Raw genomic sequence first — 20,879 nt, 5'->3', positions numbered from 1 at the left:
AAATGAAAACCCAAACAAATTTTAACCTTCATGATCATAAAATATTACTTTCAATTACTGTGAATTCAGAAATTAATGCAAGATTTTTATTATTGCAAAAAATGCAACAGAGATGTAAACTCAATAATATAAACTCGTATTATGAAATATTTTATATGAACTAAAGAGGGTTCTTCTCAAAATTGTAAAAATTAAAGTCGCATTTAAGTCTAAAATGACAAAATCCCAATAATAAATGCACGCAATAATTTCTGAATTAAAGATCCCCTTTAAATCAATTTTAGAGACAAAACCACAAAATTTTAAATCCATGAAAATTTCATCAGACAGCAGAAATATGCATTGTATGAGCAGTAAATGGAATGAAATAATATGGATCAGTGTAATCTGTAGTGTCATTTCCTGGCTTTTCAGTGAGGAAATTTCCATTAGAGTTGAACTGAAGTGGTACACCACTGTATGAACTAATCTTCCATGGTGGTTTGTCATTGTTATGTTTTGAACGGAAATTGAAAAATACAGATGTATCTTTCACAGAATCCTTTATTTTCCATTTCTGTAAAGAACAAGATATTGCATTACATTTTACATTCATTCAAAGAAGACTACAACAGTAAATATTTAGAATTTCTGCTATAAGTAAGATAATATTTTTTGTCGAGCCTGTGACTTTTGTTGCAGAAAGCTTGACATAGGGATAGTGATGCGGCGAAGCCTATGGCGGCAGTGGCATGAAATTTTTTTTCTTCTTTTTGTCATATAAGAAATTCATTGATCATAAACTGTTTGATAAATTAAATTTGCGGCATTAGCTAACTAGTTAAAAGCTTTATATTTTAGAAGATGGAAGACCTGGATGCTTCATACTATATATACAGATGCCTCATGTTACGAAGTTTCTGTCAGTCACATGTTCAATGTCCTTGACCTCATTTTCATGGTTCAGTGACTACTTGAAAAATAAGTTAACATTTTTTGTAATGTTAAATTCTCTCTTATTATAAGTACCGGTAATAGGGTAACTATATTTGGTATGCGCGTAACTTGCAAGGTCCACATGCTTGTCAGACAGTTTTCACTTGACCTCGACCTCATTTCATGGATCAGTGAACAAGGTTAAGTTTTGGCAGTCAAGTCCATATCTCAGATACTATAAGCAATAGGTCTAGTATTATCCATATATGTAATGACTGTAAGGTGTACTTATCCAACTGGCATCTGACCTTGACCTCATTTTCATGGTTCAGTGGTTACAGTTCAGATTTTGTGTTTTGGTCTGTTTTTCTTATACTGTATGCAATATGTCTACCATATTTGGTGTATGGAAATATTTTAGGATCTTTATGTCAGTTGCGCAGGTTTTATTTGACCTTGACCTTATTTTCACAGTTCATTGCTTAGTGTTAAGTTTTTGTGTTTACGTCTGTTTTTCTTAAACTGTAAGCAGTAGGTCAACTATATTTGTTGTATGGAAGAATTGTTAGATGTACACGTCTCCCTGGCATGTGACCTTGACCTCATTTTCATGGTTCATTGGTCAATGTTTAGTTTTCTTGGTTAATGTTAAGTTTATGTGACAGTTGTTAAGCTTTATATTTAGAACTATCAACATAATATCAATGATTAGTAAAGAAGGCAAGACATTTCAGTGTGTGCACTCTTGTGTAATTTTTAATCAATATGGGATAAGTATAAACATTTGAGAATTCTGTATGATATTTTAGATTACCAATCATTTGGAATGAGTCTTTTAATGAACATTTAAAATTTCTAGCATAAGAGTGTTGTAAACGTATAATTCTGAGCGTTCATAATTTATAAATAAACACCACATTTGTAAAAAATAACATGATTTTTTTCTCACTGCATGTATTATACAGATGTTACATTAAATACAAAACGTGTACAGTATTATTTACAGTCCCTCCCTTTACATATAAAACGATGTAAAGACTCACCTTTGCTTTGAGATCATGACCTATCATGTACAGTATATAACCTTTACAGTCTCCCCCTTTGCATATTAAACGATAGCGATCAGTTAGGACATCATGGACTATATCAAATAAAGCTGGAAAAAAATTGTTATTATTCTATCAGTACATCGTATAATTATGAAATTAGCTTTTTTTTTTCTGAAAAATGTGGGTTTTTTTTAATTTGCTATCAACACTGAGATTTACTTTTGCTTTGTTGAATTAGGATAATTTTTTGTACAAGATTATTTTTTAAAAATGAGTTATGCCCCTTTATAATTGGGCAAATTGCTAAATTTGTTGTTTCCGTTCTCTAAATTAAGTTTGCCTCAACCAAATGTTATGAAACAAGAAAGGGCATATGTGGTCCATAGACACATGACATCCTGCATTTATTTTGAATTGTTTCCCATTATATTATCTGAGATCTCTATATAGCTTACTATACAGTATGGGGTTTTGCTCATGCCCATTGTTGAAGTTGAAATGTGACTTTAATATATGTGTCTTTTGAATCTGGATGCATAGTTGTTGTATTGGCAATTATTCCGCACCTTACTTTTATTAGCTCACCTGGCCCAAAGGGCCAAGTGAGCTTTTCTCATCACTTGGCGATCGTCATCGTTAACTTTTACAAAAATCTTCTCCTCTGAAACTACTGGACCAAATTAAACTAAACTTGGCCACAATCATAATTAGGGTATCTAGTTTAAAAAATGTGTGGCGTGACCCGGCCAACCAACCAAGATGGCCGCCATGGCTAAAAATAGAACATAGGGGTAAAATGCAGTTTTTGGCTTATAACTCAAAAACCAAAGCATTTAGAGCAAATCTGACATGGGAAAAATTGTTTATCAGGTCATCATCTATCTGCCCTGAAATTTTCAGATGAATCGGACAACCCGTTGATAGGTTGCTGCCCCTGAATTAGTAATTTTAAGGAAATTTTACTGTTTCTGGTTATTATCTTGAATATTATTATAGATAGAGATAAACTGTAACAGCAATAATGTTCAGCAAAGTAAGATTTACAAATAAGTCAACATGACCGAAATGGTCAGTTGACCCCTTTAGGAATTATTGCCCTTTATAGTCAATTTTTAACCATTTTTCGTAAATCTTAGTAATCTTTTACAAAAATCTTCTCCTCTGAAACTGCTGGGCCAAATTAATCCAAACTTGGCCACAATCATCTTTGGGGTATCTAGTTTAAAAAATGTGTCTGGTGACCCGGCCATCCAACCAAGATGGCCACCATGGCTAAAAATAGAACATAGAGGTAAAATGCAGTTTTTGGCTTATAACTCAAAAACCAAAGCATTTAGAGCAAATCTGACATGGGTAAAATTGTTTATCAGGTCATCATCTATCTGCCCTGAAATTTTCAGATGAATCGGACAACCCGTTGATAGGTTGCTGCCCCTGAATTAGTAATTTTAAGGAAATTTTACTGTTTCTGGTTATTATCTTGAATATTATTATAGATAGAGATAAACTGTAACAGCAATAATGTTCAGCAAAGTAAGATTTACAAATAAGTCAACATGACCGAAATGGTCAGTTGACCCCTTTAGGAGTTATTGCCCTTTATAGTCAATTTTTAACCATTTTTCGTAAATCTTAGTAATCTTTTACAAAAATCTTCTCCTCTGAAACTGCTGGGCCAAATTAATCCAAACTTGGCCACAATCATCTTTGGGGTATCTAGTTTAAAAAATGTGTCTGGTGACCCAGCCATCCAACCAAGATGGCCACCATGGCTAAAAATAGAACATAGAGGTAAAATGCAGTTTTTGGCTTATAACTCAAAAACCAAAGCATTTAGAGGAAATCTGACATGGATAAAATTGTTAATCAGGTTAAGATCTATCTGCCCTGAAATTTTCAGATGAATCGGACAACCCGTTGATAGGTTGCTGCCCCTAAATTGGTAATTTAAGGAAATTTTACTGTTTTTGGTTATTATCTTGAATATTATTATAGATAGAGATAAACTGTTAACAGCAATAATGTTCAGCAAAGTTAGATTTACAAATAAGTCAACATGACCGAAATGTTCAGTTGACACCTTTAGGAGTTATTGCCCTTTATAGTCAATTTTAACCATTTTTCGTAAATCTTAGTAATCTTTTACAAAAATCTTCTCCTCTGAAACTACTGGACCAAATTAATCCAAACTTGGCCACAATCATCTTTGGGGTATCTAGTTTAAACCAGATGCTCCGCAGGGCGTAGCTTTATACGACCGCAGAGGTTGAACCCTGAACGGTTGGGGCAAGTATGGACACAACATTCAAGCTGGATTCAGCTCTAAATTTGGATTGTGATTAAATAGTTGACACAGCATAGGTTTCTGACACAGAATGAATGTGTTCTAATGAACTTAAAATTTTTGTTTTCTCTTAGAGCAATTCACTATGCTGTTGAATATTAATCCTCTCAAAAAAATGTTTGAAGAAATTTTCTTTTTTATTTATGAAATTTCAAATGAGAAAAATTGAACCCAATTTTTTTAATCACATCCCCCTTTCCCTTATTCCAAAACTAATCTCAATTAAAATTTCTAATGGAGTTTGCAACAATAACTACTCATTTAAATACATCATAAAATATTAAGATGTAAAAAAAACTGCTTGTTATCACTGAATGTTATTTATTATAATTTATCAGTTGGTAGTAAAAAGTGATTTAGTTGATTCTGGACAAAGAAAGATAACTCCAATTAAAAAAAAATCTTGCTATTGCACAATATTTTGCAATTAGATATTTCTTGCTTACTATTCTGGACAAAGAAAGATAACTCTTATTAAAAAAAAATTTGCTATTTCACAATATTGTGCAATTAGATATTTCTTGCCATTGCGCAATACTGTGCAATTGAAAAGACTTGCTATTGCACAATACTTAATATAATAATTTTAGATCCTGATTTGGACCAACTTGAAAACTGGGCCCATAATAAAAAATCTAAGTACATTTTTGGATTCAGCATATCAAAGAACCCCAAGATTTCAATTTTTGTTGAAATCAGACTAAGTTTAATTTTGGACCCTTTGGACTTTAGTGTAGACCAATTTGAAAACAGGACCAAAAATGAAGAATCTACATACACAGTTAGATTTGGTATATCAAAGAACCCCATTTATTCAATTTTTGATGAAATCAAACAAAGTTTAATTTTGGACCCCGATTTGGACCAACTTGAAAACTGGGCCAATAATCAAGAATCTAAGTACATTTTTAGATTCAGCATATCAAAGAACCTAACTGATTCATTTTTTGTCAAAATCAAACTAAGTTTAATTTTGGACCCTTTGGACCTTAATGTAGACCAATTTGAAAACGGGACCAAAAGTTAAGAATCTACTTACACAGTCATGACAGTTAGATTCGGCATATCAAAGAACCCCAATTATTCAATTTTGATGAAATCAAACAAAGTTTAATTTTGGACCCTTTGGGCCCCTTATTCTGTTAGGACCAAAACTCCCAAAATCAATACCAACCTTCCTTTTATGGTCATAAACCTTGTGTTTAAATTTCATAGATTTCTATTTACTTATACTAACGTTATGGTGCGAAAACCAAGAAAAATGCTTATTTGGGTCCCTTTTTGGCCCCTAATTCCTAAACTGTTGGGACCTAAACTCCTAAAATCAATACCAACCTTCCTTTTGTAGTCATTAACATTGTGTTTCAATTTCATTGATTTCTATTTACTTAAACTAAAGTTATTGTGCGAAAACCAAGAATAATGCTTATTTGGGCCCTTTTTTGGCCCCTAATTCCTAAACTGTTGAAACCTAAACTCCCAAAATCAATCCCAACCGTTCTTTTGTGGTCATAAACCTTGTGTCAAAATTTCATAGATTTCTATTAACTTAAACTAAAGTTATAGTGCGAAAACCAAGAAAATGCTTTTTTGGGCCCTTTTTGGCCCCTAATTCCTAAAATGTTGGGACCAAAACTCCCAAAATCAATACCAACCTTCCTTTTGTGGTCATAAACCTTGTGTTAAAATTTCATAGATTTCCATTCACTTTTACTAAAGTTAGAGTGCGAAAACTAAAAGTATTCGGACGACGACGCCGACGCCAACGTGATAGCAATATACGACGAAAAATTTTTCAAATTTTGCGGTCGTATAAAAATGTGTCCGGTGACCCGGCCATCCAAACAAGATGGCCGCCATGGCTAAAAATAGAACATAGGGGTAAAATGCAGTTTTTAGCTTATTACTCAAAAACCAAAGCATTTAGAGCAAATCTGACATGGGTAAAATTGTTTATCAGGTCAACATCTATCTGCCCTGAAATTTTCAGATGAATCGGACAACCCGCTGTTGGGTTGCTGCCCCTAAATTGGTAATTTTAAGGAAATTTTACTGTTTTGGGTTATTATCTTGAATATTATTATAGATAGAGATAAACTTTAAATAGCAATAATGTACAGCAAAGTAAGATTTACAAATAAGTCAACATGACTGAAATGATCAATTGATCCCCTAAGGAGTTATTGTCCTTTATAGTCAATTTTTAACAATTTTTATAAAATTTGTAAATTTTTACTAACATTTTCCACTGAAACTACTGGGCAAAGTTCATTATAGATAGAGATAAGTGTAAGCAGCAAGAATGTTCAGTAAAGTAAGACGTACAAACACATCACCATCACCAAAACACAATTTTGTCATGAATCCATCTGCTTCCTTTGTTTAATATTCACATAGACCAAGGTGAGCGACACAGGCTCTTTAGAGCCTCTAGTTTTCTTATTTTCAAATTATTACACCTTTATGTTAAAATGGTAGTTTTGCAATTATGTATTAAAATTTAAAAATATAATGTAAAATTCTAATTACCTGCTTAGATGTCAAATTTAGAAGGACAACAATAACTGTTCAACCTTAGTTTAAAATTTGTTCCTTGTATTTTAATATATTTTACTATATATAAATAGTTGAATAGCGTTAAAACCTTTGAATAGACTTATTAAGAAGGGATATAGTTACGATACTGTTGTCAGGTCATTAAAGATTGCATATTTTGGCGTTAATATTGATTCACTTATAGGGTCTTTGCATCGGAACTAAACACATTTATTCAAAAACCAGTTGTTGGCATGACACAGGTTATGTTCTTCTCATATATGTTATGATGGTATGATACTAAACCCCTAACGGGAAGGATTGTGCCTGATGTTCATATGATGAAATCATAATCTTTCAGTCAGTTTAAAGTGAAGTCTGGAGCTGGCATGTCAGTTAACTGCTAGTAGTCTGTTGTTATTTATGTATTATTGTCATTTTGTTTATTTTCTTTGGTTACATCTTCTGACATCAGACTCGGACTTCTCTTGAACTGAATTTTAATGTGCGTATTGTTATGCGTTTACTTTTCTACATTGGCTAGAGGTATAGGGGGAGGGTTGAGATCTCATAAACATGTTTAACCCCGCCGCATTTTTGCGCCTGTCCCAAGTCAGGAGCCTCTGGCCTTTGTTAGTCTTGTATTATTTTAATTTTAGTTTCTTGTGTACAATTTGGAAATTAGTATGGCGTTCATTATCACTATACTAGTATATATTTGTTTAGGGGCCAGTTGAAGGACGCCTCCGGGTGCTGGAATTTCTCGCTACATTGAAGACCTGTTGGTGACCTTCTGCTGTTGTTTTTAGCTCACCTGGCCCGAAGGGCCAAGTGAGCTTTTCTCATCACTTGGCGTCCGGCGTCCGTCGTCCGTCGTCCGTCGTCCGTCGTCCGTCGTCCGTCGTCGTCCGGCGTTAACTTTTACAAAAATCTTCTCCTCTGAAACTACTGGACCAAATTAAACCAAACTTGGCCACAATCATCATTGGGGTATCTAGTTTAAAAATTGTGTCCGGTGACCCGCCCAACCAACCAAGATGGCCGCCATGGCTAAAAATAGAACATAGGGGTAAAATGCAGTTTTTGGCTTATAACTCAAAAACCAAAGCATTTAGAGCAAATCTGACATGGGGTAAAATTGTTTATCAGGTTAAGATGTATCTGCCCTGAAATTTTCAGATGAATCGGACAACCCGTTGATAGGTTGCTGCCCCTGAATTGGTAATTTTGAGAAAATTTTGCTGTTTTTGGTTATTATCCTGAATATTATTATAGATAGAGATAAACTGTGAACAGCAAAAATGTTCAACAAAGTAAGATCTACAAATAAGTCAACATGACCAAAATGGTCTGTTGACCCCTTTAGAAGTTATTGCCCTTTATAGTCAATTTTTAACCATTTTTCGTAAATCTTAATTATCTTTTACAAAAATCTTCTCCTCTGAAACTACTGGACCAAATTAAACCAAACTAGGCCACAATCATCATTGGGGTATCTAGTTTAAAAATTGTGTCCGGTGACCTGCCCGCCCAACCAAGATGGCCGCCATGGCTAAAAATAGAACATAGGGGTAAAATGCAGTTTTTGGCTTATCACTCAAAAACCAAAGCATTTAGAGCAAATCTGACATGTAGTAAAATTGTTTATCAGGTCAAGATCTATCTGCCCTGAAATTTTGAGATGAATCGGACAATTCGTTGATAGGTTGCTGCCCCTGAATTGGTAATTTTAAGGAAATTTTGCTGTTTTTGGTTATTATCTTGAATATTATTATAGATAGAGATAAACTGTAAACAGCAAAAATGTTCAGCTAAATAAGATCTACAAATAAGTCAACATGACCAAAATGGTCTGTTGACCCCTTTAGGAGTTATTGCCCTTTATAGTCAATTTTTAACCATTTTTCGTAAATCTTAGTTATCTTTTACAAAAATCTTCTCCTCTGAAACTACTGGACCAAATTAAACCAAACTTAGCCACAATCATCATTGGGGTATCTACTTTAAAAATTGTGTACGGTGACCCGGCCAACCAATCAAGATGGCCGCCATGGCTAAAAATAGAACATAGGGGTAAAATGCAGTTTTTGGCTTATCACTCAAAAACCAAAGCATTTAGAGCAAATCTGACATGTGGTAAAATTGCTTATCAGGTCAAGATCTATCTGCAACAACAAAAGAAAGAGAGTTTTTAACGACCTCAGCTGGCTATACAACCCTTGCACAATCAACTGAATTTTGCAGAAATCATGAATAGGATAGATATATGCCCTTATATGATAATTTTTTATTACCTTTTTGCTTTTTTTGGCAAAGTGGGGGGGGGGGGGGGGGGGGGTTGCGCAACAACAAAACTACTTCACACCTTTCTCATTACTTTGCATTTCTTGTTAGATAAATTTTACAAAAATTCTCCCATGAAACAACTGTTGAATTTAAACAAACTTGGTTTAAATCACCACTAGGATATCCAGGGACCACTGTGTATGATGACCCGGCCTGCCCACATGGCTGAAATAAAACATAGGTTTCAAATGCACTTTTTAGTATTATATCTCTGAAACTAAATGACAGTACAACAGTTGCATTTATCATGCAACAATTGTAAATAAAAATATCAGGTGAGCGACACAGGGTCCTTGGACCCTCTAGTTTTTCTATGGTCGGGTTGTTGTCTCTACTGGCACATTCCCCATTTCCATTCTCAATTTTAGTTGTATATTAAATTATTTCTGCACAGTCAAAAACTGTTTTGTATGGTATGTATTTTTGTCGAGTCTGTAAAATTTATGTTGCAAAAGACTAACATAGGGATTTCATTTACAGTATTTTTCTGATTGATGGACTTTTTTTTACATGATAAATTTGTAAACCTTTATGGATGTTTATGAAACTTGGACAGAGCTTATATCTAAATACAAAAAATAACATCTTCAGAAAATGGACTGACTTTTAAAGTCAACATAACACTTATACACTGACAGCAACAATCACAGGCAAGACACAGAGTTCCATGGAACCTTTTATGAATTTTAAATTTTCAATCGTTACCTCTCTTTTGTAATGATGTTATTTTTTATTTCAAATCAAAGGTACGAAATTTAACAATCATGAATTATGTTGAGATACTTACTTCTTGAGTCATTTTTATTTCCATTGCTACAGACGTTTCCTTCATCTGTTACCATTAGGTATCCATTTTTACGGGGATCAAGAGAGCTATCTATGTGAGTGTTCCAATACAGGAGTTGTACAGGATATGTTTGATCATGGTTATCAGACTCAATATCTTGTGTTGCATTCTTCCATTCTTCTGCAGTAGTGATTTCTTTATTCTGTAAATGTTTAGAAAAAATCGTTTAAGGTTGTACCACTCTTCTTGAATAAAATCAATTTTGATCGTTTAACTTTCATAAAATTTTGACGAAATATTTACTTGGATCCTTTGACAAAAATATGAAAACTTCAAAAAACTTAAATGACAGACCTTAGCGTTTTTATTTGAATATGTAGCAGTTTGACAAACACACTTTGAATCATTGAGAAGCTTGATATTTCCTTAACAATAGAATGTGATTGGATTTATAGCTGATTTATAAAGAGTTATCTCCCTGTAATGTTATGTACCGTCTTAGATTGCAATTTTCATTTTAACGCTGCATTTGTTTGTACTTATCCTCAGTTAGGAACCTGATGTTCAGTAGATTAGGCCGTTGGTTTTCCTGTTTGAATGGTTTAACACTAGTCAACTTTAGGAGCAATTTATAGCTTGCTGTTTGGTGTGAACCAAGGCTCTGTGTGGAAGGCCGTACTTTGACCTATACTGTTTACTTTTACAAATTGTGACTTGGATAATGAGTTGTCTCATTCACACTCATACCACATCTTCTTATATCTATAAACTGTAAATGAAGAAATTGATACATGCATATATTATTACATTCCCTGAGAACAGAGAAAGTGTCCTTTGTGTAGAATTGCTATAGGTGACGAATACCACTATGTAATGGAATGCAGCAGTCCACTGACAGACAGAGCACTATACTTATTGACAAGAAATACCTAACAAACTGTAATGTTTTAAAATTTAATGCTATTATGAACCAAAAACAGAAATCTAAACTTCAAAAATTGTGCCAATTTATTAGAATTATAAATGACAAACTAGATTGTCTCTGATGTTAACCTGTTGGCTATACTGATCATACCGTTGTAATATAACTCATATTTAATGCTTCCTCAACAAAAGTACAATGCAATGTAATGTTAATTGATATGTTTTTCTGTATACCTTTGTTCAACTTAGGTGATACAATGTACCAGAATATAATGATATATTAAGAATCACTGATTAATTGTAAAAATATTAATTTTTAATATTATTGCAAACCTGATACTATTGCATTTTCACCATAATTCAGTGATATTGTTGGCTTCTTTTCAAAACTACCTCTACCCTTTTTTATGGGGAAAATATGTGTCATTTTTATCAAATTGGGAAGTTTATAATAAACCAAGAATTTGACTGGAACTTCAATTTGCCTCTTTTAAGAGGTAAATCCTCATTTGAAATAAGACCCCTTATTGTCATGATTATACATAAATAGACCCTCAAATCTGCACATATAGTCATTTTAGGCATGACAAATGTTTAAATGAGTGTTTCTCTGGTTGTATTCATGCACAATTACTACTGAGACTGCACTGTTTGTTTTTGGGATTAATTTTAAGCCATTTTTTTGGTGGAAGAAGAATTCAAGTCTTCTGAAGACCTTTGGTGCCGACTTTAAAATCATTGAACCTCCGTATGCTGCATCCGTTTCTGTGCATTACAACTTCCAATTCTTGACACAGATTTTTACACATGATTAAGCATCTGAATCATTTAATTTGTAAATTAGGATTGAAAAACAATCACCATCGTAAATATGTACCCTTTTATTTATGTAAATTATTAGATTTCATCTCATCTACATGAACATTGTTTGTTTTACTTGCAACCGGATGTTTTTAATATAGATATTTGTAGTACGCATGCATGAATTTGGTATCGGGTCGACTCGCCCTGTTTACATGTTTGCCCTTGGTCTGTTCGTCCTGAGTTCTTTCCACCATATAATACATTCGCCCTGTGTTCGTTCTATTCACTTTTATCAATTATCATTTATTAAAAAATATTAATATTAAGGATATTGTTAAAAAAAACCTCTAAAACACGATTTAGTGAAAATCATCTGTTCCTATTTCGTTCCCAAGGTAAAACAATCGTGTTCAGCCAATCAAATTCTGTGTTTCTCATGATCAAATTAATAAGCCAATCAAAAACGTTTTCTCTGAAGATTATTCTAACATGCTAGATTTTGAACTTTGTTGTTTTCATCTAGTTGTAAAATCGTGAACAAGTGAATTTTCATCTGCAAAGAGGGTTCTTACACAGCTTAAGGATAAAAGCATGGCTGATTGACAAAATTCAATGTTGCAGTACTACCATAAAGATAATACTGAATAGTAGTTCTTTCACTAATTTATTGACATAATACGTTATTTTTGTATTCAATTAAATCAGGAACATATATAGTAGATATATATATAGAATAACTAATGGAAGAATTCAAATAGAGAAAAATATTCAACGAGTGACCGAACAACACATTAATTCACGAATGCACGTAGCGCATGAGTTAATTATCAGTGTTGTTCGGTCACGAGTTGAATATTTTTCGATATTTGAATTCTTTAATTAGTTATTCTTTTTATTACATTGGCAAATGGCTTTTTTAAAGAAATTAGTATAAAACATGTAAGGAACTATATTTTTTTCTACGTATTCACAATTTGTTTTGATCCGCCGTTATCAACGTCTTGACAACGCCTATTGTTGTATGACGTCAGAGAGTGAAATAACCACGTTTATTTCACATGTGAAATTATCGGTTTTTTTTAACTGGGAAATCAATGTAATTCATTGCAACCAATGTAATAAATACTGTTCCCAGGCACAATGTACTATTTTTTTTTTCAGAAAGACCAACAAACAGGTTGGGACAACCACCCCCCATTATGAGTGTTGTCCCTTGAAATGAAGGACTGTCCCCAAAACAAGGGGTCATTTTACTGTTGAAAAAAAAGAAAGAAAATTTTTAAGATTTTTAACTCAAAAGTGGGAAAATTCATTATATTTGGAACAACGGGTCAAATTATTAAAGAAGATAAAAGTTTAGAAACATCACAAAATTCTTTTGACATGTTTTGACCATTTAATACTTGAAAGATGCATAGTTCTTGGGAAAGTTTCATCAAATTATATGAATATAAAGGTGCTCATTTTTTACAGTGGGTTGTTATGTTCTTCCAATGAGAGTTACCCCTCATTTGGAGTGTTGTTCCCAACCTGCAAAAGGTCCATCTTTGTGCATAATTCAAAATTGAAAATTTCAACAAGCATCATATATTTTTACACAAGAAAATAAACCCTGGTCTGCTAGCTACATGTTCATCTTTTCTACTGATTTAATAACTAGAATCATTCAAACAGACTTAAGAAAAAGGTATGTAAGCTCATCATACAAATATGACACTTTTTTCTAGACAATCCAGATCGTGCAGAACACTTTGCTAAAAATTGTAACCTCTAAAATTGTTTTTGCACACTAAAAACCCCCATGGGAACTTTCAAAAGTTGGCATGTGTGTAACAAGTCTTACTATTTTTATGCCCCATTTATGGGCATTATGTTTTCTGGTCTGTCAGTCCGTCCTGCTTCCGGTTAAAGTTTATGGTTGAGGTAGTTTTGATGAAGTTGAAATCCAATCAACATGAAACTTAGTACACATGTGTTCCTTATGATACATATGATCTTTCTAATTTTACTGTCAAATTAAAGATTTTTCCTTATTTTCAAGGTCCATTGAACATAGAAAATGATTGTATGGATGGTAAATCCATGTACTTATGACACATTCTTGTTTGAAGAAAAAAAATATGTCATAACGATAATGAAACAAAGCATGCTGGGTTATATGAGCTGCTTTTATGGTAATTCAAGTAACCTTTTATTCACCTTCTTCCACCTCAGAGCTATCAGCTTTTTGATTTTCAAATTGGGATTCTTCTCCAGGGGAAAAAGCAAGTTTATACTCCAGTAATTTAAGGCAAACAATATCACTGCACAGTAAAAATAAAACAACTAGCAGAAATGTTTTGAATGAAACAGCTGAAGTACTATTGAGAGGTCTAGTGGTTAAGGTCACTGCAAACGGAAAAGCTGTTGCCTGAATTAGAGTACAGGAAAACAAGAATTCAAGTCCATGTACATGGGTTTTATATATAGTAAAACTTAATTCAAGTATATTTCACTTATTCAACTTAATTTGAAGTATCATATAACTTTTATCTACTGAAGTCACCATAAATATAGTCATTATGTCTTACAATGATTTTTTTTACATTTAAGTTTTATTCCCCCAGCCAAAAGGTTTCAGAAAATTTTATCCAATTTAAAGGAAAAAAGAATAAAGCTTGACATTCGATTCACTGAAAGTTATAATGCAGTTTCAATGACTCTGTCAAAGTAAATCAAAGTAAGTTAAGAGAGAGTATACTTTCTTCATTTGGGATTCAATATAGACTGCATTTAAACATCTGTTCTTTAATGTTAAAAATGAGTTGTAAATGTTACTATAAGTAGACAAAATATTCTTGTAGAAAATATTAAATGAGATGTATATAGATATAGGAAGATGTGGTATGAGTGCCAATGAGACAACTCTCCATCCAAGTAACAATTTAAAAAAATAAACCATTATAGGTAAAGATACAGCCTTCAACACAGTGTACATTGATTAAAAAGTCTGTAAAAAGTGTCTTCACAAAACCTTTTCAGTTCAATATTAAAAAATACTACAACCCTATGCCAATATTTGTGGCTGGGTTTCAGTCTTTCTGTCATTCTGCCAGACACATCAATTTTTACTTTGTATAAGATACAAACTTTTGTAGGAGTTTTTGAGGAGGTTAACTTTTTAAATCCTAGATCACTGGATTTTTTTTAACCAATGACTGACAATCTATCTGGTATGAAAATTGTATATGATTTTCAACACAAATTATTAAATACCTCTATCATGTCTATTCCATTTTCCATTGTAGACTATTTTGAATCAATACTTCAACAATTCAACTGATAACCTGTAAAACATATAAAATTCTGTTAGGATATTTGAGACGTCTGCTGCATGCAGTTTTTGCTGCATTAAAATTTAAGACAGATTTTGCTTTGAAGGCATGGGAGTAAAAAACTTCCAGAAAGTCTTCTAAATATTCTTTCCAACAAAAACATATAGCCTCCAGCAGATATGCCAGTGACTTAAATATTGAACATAATTCCCCCTTAATTGCCTCTGAATACAGGCAGCTTCCTGGTCTGAATAAGTGCTAAAGTTATTGATTGTTAACTTTTAAAAGATGCAGACAGTGTTTCTTGTCAGGATTTATATGTTATTTGATACCTTAAACTAGAATTTAAGATACCAAGAACTTATATAATAATTGAGAAACACAGGCGCGGATCCAGAGGGGGGGTTCCGGGGGTTGGAACCCCCCTTTTTTTTGGACGATCAATGCATTTGAATGGGGAAATATAGTTGGAACCCCCCCTTTGTCCTGGGTTAGGAACCCCCCCCTTTTTAAAATGGCTGGATCCGCCCCTGAAACAGTATGTCAGCTGTATATTGTTGTTTGTTGTACTGAACGATTTTTTCAAGTAAAGATTGTCTTCTTAAATTTTGTAATTTTTTTTAACTGGATTGCCATTAACAAGTAAATTAAATCTTAGTACTGTTCATATATACAGAACAGTACCTTAGCATATCATTTTTCATTCATAGATATAGTAATATATTGTATTCCTAATTTTCTATTTTTATAAAAGGAAAATTTCTTTTTATTTTTTTTATCTTATTGAATGATAAATGACAAGTTTGATGATGAAATATGATTAAAATATTGTCACATCTCCTCTATAAGTAAGGTAGAAGATTTAGAATTGATTTTAATTTTACACGAAAATGTCACCTTTGTATAGTGACATGTGGGGTCAACAACCTTTGATGCTTGTGAATGTTGGGACATTATATGGGTACATTAGTCTATAAGATATAAAATATTTCCAGTCAGACTGAATTTAAAAATTTAATTCATCTCAAGTCATAATTTAATGAAAATTAGAAACTTTAAACCTTAGATGAAATAGACCAATAAAATGATAATCTTCTGTCTTGATTGAGCATGCATCTGACACGTTTTATAAGAAAATGAACAATATGTTTTTATTCTTTAGACACTCCTGCTGGCAAAACAAATCGACCTAATAAACCAATACCATTGGTGAAAATTGGAGTGTTGTTGTCTTTTGTGGCGATAGATTTTTAAATGATATGGTCTAAATTTTCTTTGTAAAAGAAAGATCCTGGCAACAGATTAAATTATAATTTAACTTAATTGTAAATTTCAGAGTTCATATATTATTTTCAATGTATTTATAATTGACCTTGTGTCAAAATTTAGCTGCATGTTTTCATTTGTACAATGTATCGACATTTGTGTTGCATTTTTGTATCAGTGAATATCCTTTGTGTGTGAAGTAACAGTACGTAAATATTAACCAAAGATATGTTTGTTTACTTAAAATCAGCTGTCATTCATTTAAACTAAACTGTTTATGATGAGTAATGTAGTCATGCATTTAATCTTACCTTTTAACAAAACTTTGTCGATCACAACACTCAGAAAAGTAAATTATTAAATATTTACCTTCAATTGCAGCATGCATTGAATGTCCACTTGCAATTAAATGTTAAAATGTAGATACAAATATATATTAATTAGAACAGAAATACACTTTTTTAACCTGTCAATATATACTATGTATTACTACAGATAAGATACTACTAGATTCTGATTGGTCGATCTTGAACTGTGTGTAGGAGTGCATGGGGCTCTCAATAAAGGAATTCCCATTGATAAATGTAGAACCCCAAGATTTATTGAAAATACGATTTTGTGTTACATAACAATATCTGAATTGTATATATTAATTGTTGAGTTTAATTCTTTTGGAATTTCTTAAGTTGATAACAGTATAATTGACATGTATTATATGTCTACTGATAGCATATAATTGATATATTGTGTTAGCATGTGGAAAACCGTGACCATATAAGTTTTTCCCATGGTTTATAAGATATTCTTTACCTACATATAATATAGATAATATGATATGCACATTTTGCAGAAATTGGTTACAGCTACTGACATAGTTTACTTTTCAAAGTGTGTTAGATTATTGTAAACTTCTTTGGTTTATAAGAAATGCATATCCACGTTTTTACATAATTTATAGAAAGCCAAATTTTGGAAATAGTTCACATATGTGAATAATATGTAATCATCAGATATCGATGGAATATTGTATACCAAAAGAAGAAGAAGTAGAAAACATGAAACCATGGCATTTCACACATGTCTATGGATACATTCTATTTTAATGCCCCACCTACGATAGTAGAGGGGCATAATGTTTTCTGGTCTGTGCGTCCGTTTGTCTGTCTGTTCGTTCGTCCGTCTGTTCGTTTGTCCGTCTGTTTGTTCGTTCGTCTGTCTGTCCCGCTTCAGGTTAAAGTTTTTGGTCAAGGTAGTTTTTGATGAAGTTGAAGTCCAATCAACTTGAAACTTAGTATACATGTTCCCTTTGATAAGATCATTCTAATTTTAATGCCAAATTAGAGAATTTATTCCAATTTCACGGTCCACTAAACATAGAAAATGATAGTGCGAGTGGGGCATCCGTGTACTGTGGACACATTCTTGTTTGTAGCCTGTGACAATTCTCTTAATTTAACCAAACTTGGCAACAATAATCTTTAGGGTATCTGGTTTAAAAAATGTGTCCAATGACCCATCCAACCAACCAAGATGGCTACCATGGCTTAAAATAGAACATAGGGGTAAAAAGAAAATTTTGGCTAAAATCTCTGAAACCAAAGTATAAAGAGTAAATCTGACATGAGGTAATATTGTCCATCAGTCAAGATCTATCTGCACTGAAATTTTCAGACAAATAGGACAACCTGTTGTTGGGTTGCTGCCCCTGAATTGGTAATTTTTTGGAAATTTTGCAGTTTTTGGTTATTATCTTGATTATTATTATAGATAGAGATAAACAAAAATAGCAATAATATCCAGTAAAGTAAGATCTACAAATAAGTCAACATAACAAAAATGGTCAATCAACCCCCTTAAGGAGTTGTGGTCCTTTATAGTAGATTTTTAACAAACGTTTTTAATCTTACAAAAATCTTCTCTGAAACTACTGCAACGAATATAACCAAACATGGTCACAATCAGTATTATGGTATCTACCAGTAGTTTAAAAATGTGTCTGATGACCCAGCCTGCCAACCAACATGGCACCATGGCTGAAAATAGAACATAGGGGTAAAATGCAGTTTTGGGCTTATATCTCTGAAACCAAACCAATTAGAGCAAATTTGACGGGGTAAAATTGTTAATCAGGTCAAGATCTATCTGCCCTCAAATTTTCAGAGAAATCAGACAACCCTTTGTTGGGTTGCTGCCCTCAAAATAGTAATTTTAAGGAAATTCTGCAGTTTTTGGTTCATAATTATCTTGATTACTATTATAGATAGAGGTAAACTGTAAACAGCAATAATGTTCAGCAAAGTAAGATCCACAAAAAAGAGAACATGACCAAAATGGTCAGTTGACCCCGGAGTAATTGCCCCTAATAGTCAATATTTAACAATTTTCATTTATTTGGTAAATTTTTGTAAATTTTTACAAAATATTTGCCTCTGTAACTTAAGGGCCAAGTTCATTATAGATAGAAAAAATTGTAAGTAGCAAGAATGTTCAGTAAAGTAAGATCTACAAACACATCACCATCACCAAGACACAATTTTGTCATGAATACATCTGTGTCCTTTGTTTAATATGCACATTTACCAAGGTGAGCGACACAGGCTCTTAAGAGCCTTTAGTTGTATATTATCTAGTAAACTATAATAGATAGAAAGAAACTTTCCATTGCAAAAAATTATCAGCAAAACAAGTTCTACAAAGAAGTCTGATGGTTGAATTTATCAGACAACTTTTTATGAGATTTATTGACTTTTAATGTCGATTATTTCCATTTTTTTTGTGTTTTTTGCCTTATATCTTAAAAATTAAAATAGATTATGTACTTTGGAATCATTCATTAGTTAGGTGTTCAATTGACAAATATTTTATACACAACTTTTTATAAGAATTCATTTTAAAAATAGAAAAGTTAATTTTTCTGAAAAATTAGTGTTGTTTTATTGAAAGTCCATTAGTTTATTTGAAGAAGAAAAAATTAGTTTACAAAAAGTTTCATTGGAATTTGTTCAATGAATGTATTTATATTACATAACTGGATTGTAGTAGTGCATATAGTTTAGATATGATCTCAAAAGTTAAATTGACTTAACTGTTTGAAAATGGTTGAATTATTGAACCTTACAAAGAGTATGTATTAATAACCAGTAAAGGACTATCAAATTCAAGGAACTGTATGTTAATTACAGATTTACCTTGTACCATGTAATAATGTACCAATTTACCTTTAATTAAGTCAACTAAAATGGTATTGTAAAATTCCCTATGCTCTTAGTCACAGAGTCGCTTTCGAAAAGTTTATAAAACTTAGAAATTCATGTTGAAAAGTTTATAAAACTTAGAAATTCGTGTTTGTGAAAGGATCAGGATCACTTTCGCCAAAATGTAGCCTGATTTCAACTTTGTAATAAAACAAAACATTGAATGCCACACTTTGCCCCTTAAGTGGTTATATTTTGAAAGCCTCATACAAAATGCTAAAAACCACAACACGCAGACAGATTTGAAATTTTCTATAGTACCTCTTTTTAACATAGAAAATTGCAAAGCTGAGTGGGGTCAGTCATGTCTGCATACACATTCTTTACGATTCTATAGTACCATTTTTTAACATAGAAAATTGCAAAGCTGAGTGGGGTCAGTCATGTCTGCAAACACATTCTTTACGATTCTATAGTACCTCTTTTTAACATAGAAAATTGCAAAGCTGAGTGGGGTCAGTCATGTCTGCAGACACATTCTTTACGATTCTATAGTACCTCTTTTTAACATAGAAAATTGCAAAGCTGAGTGGGGTCAGTCATGTCTGCAGACACATTCTTCTTTTATTTAATGTTGTTCTCTGTAAAAAAATGACTGAAGCCAGGAAAAAAATTAGAGGAATAAATATAGGGTTTCCAAAAAAAAGGCAATTTGGTGGAGTGGGAGGATTTTTAGCAGAGCAGAAAGTTTGCAAACATGCAGAAAACATATTACTTTAGTTGAGGAGTTTTCAGAAAATGTAGTCTACTTTCTACTTTACTGCTTAAAGACTACTAACTTACTAAGTCAAAATTATAAAAAAAAACCAGAATCTTGGTAATTTTTTACTGGTCTCTCATAAACTTCTACAGCAATAAATGTTTTCTTTTGGGTAGCTCTTATGGAGCAGGACTTTTCTAATCCTTTTGGGAAAGCTGAGATCACCTCAAGTTTTTGAAGGAGTTTTGGTCGCTCAGTCATTAAGTTCTATGTGACACTCTGTCTACTTTTTTTTACCATGGCATTGTCAGTTTCTCTTGACATATGATTTTTTAATGTCCCCATATAAAGTATATCCTATAGTTCTTTTTTCAAAGATATTTCTTTGTAGATTGGTTACAAAATTGGCAAAAACAACAGCTTTCAAAAGGGTATCCACCTTTTTTTTTTTTACAAAATCCAGCTCACTCACCAACCTTGAATTTATAATTGATAATGGGATTCAGTAAGAAGTTATAATATATTTGCAAGTAATTTGTATATTTTTTTCAAAATAGAGAAAAAAAGGAATTTTCAAAAAGAAAAAAAAATGAAATACAATGATGGGATATATATTTGATGTTCTTTATTGAATTTATATT

At 32.4% G+C, this 20,879-nt stretch overlaps 2 protein-coding genes across 4 annotated transcripts in view; one reads left to right on the top strand and one right to left on the bottom strand.

The window, feature by feature from the left end:
- LOC143063886 (FIGNL1-interacting regulator of recombination and mitosis-like) overlaps positions 1 to 20,879 on the top strand; it is a 132,246-nt gene that overhangs the window by 20,033 nt on the left and 91,334 nt on the right. The gene's annotated exons all lie outside the window — the stretch shown is intronic.
- Positions 301 to 16,779, bottom strand: LOC143063883 (uncharacterized). Its single transcript, XM_076236310.1, has 5 exons — positions 16,654 to 16,779; positions 14,960 to 15,030; positions 9,977 to 10,178; positions 1,959 to 2,071; positions 301 to 556 (listed from the first exon to the last, which is right to left on the bottom strand). The coding sequence occupies exons 2-5, from the start codon at positions 14,984 to 14,986 to the stop codon at positions 323 to 325; spliced, it is 576 nt and encodes a 191-aa protein (XP_076092425.1). The 5' UTR covers positions 14,987 to 15,030; positions 16,654 to 16,779; the 3' UTR covers positions 301 to 322.

This window comes from Mytilus galloprovincialis, chromosome 2, assembly GCF_965363235.1.
Source record: "Mytilus galloprovincialis chromosome 2, xbMytGall1.hap1.1, whole genome shotgun sequence".
NCBI classification, from domain to species: domain Eukaryota; kingdom Metazoa; phylum Mollusca; class Bivalvia; order Mytilida; family Mytilidae; genus Mytilus; species Mytilus galloprovincialis.
This window is presented reverse-complemented; position numbering and strand designations above follow the sequence as displayed.

What these genes read in the sequence shown, in the direction of transcription:
- LOC143063883 (XM_076236310.1), bottom strand. Translation starts at nt 14,986, where the DNA reads ATGGAAAATGGAATAGACATGATAGAG. An exon ending in ATGGAATAGACATGATAGAG is followed by an intron (nt 10,179 to 14,959) that starts GTATTTAATAAT and finishes AAACATTTACAG; the next exon opens with AATAAAGAAATCACTACTGC. An exon ending in GTCATGATCTCAAAGCAAAG is followed by an intron (nt 557 to 1,958) that starts GTGAGTCTTTAC and finishes TGTTCTTTACAG; the next exon opens with AAATGGAAAATAAAGGATTC.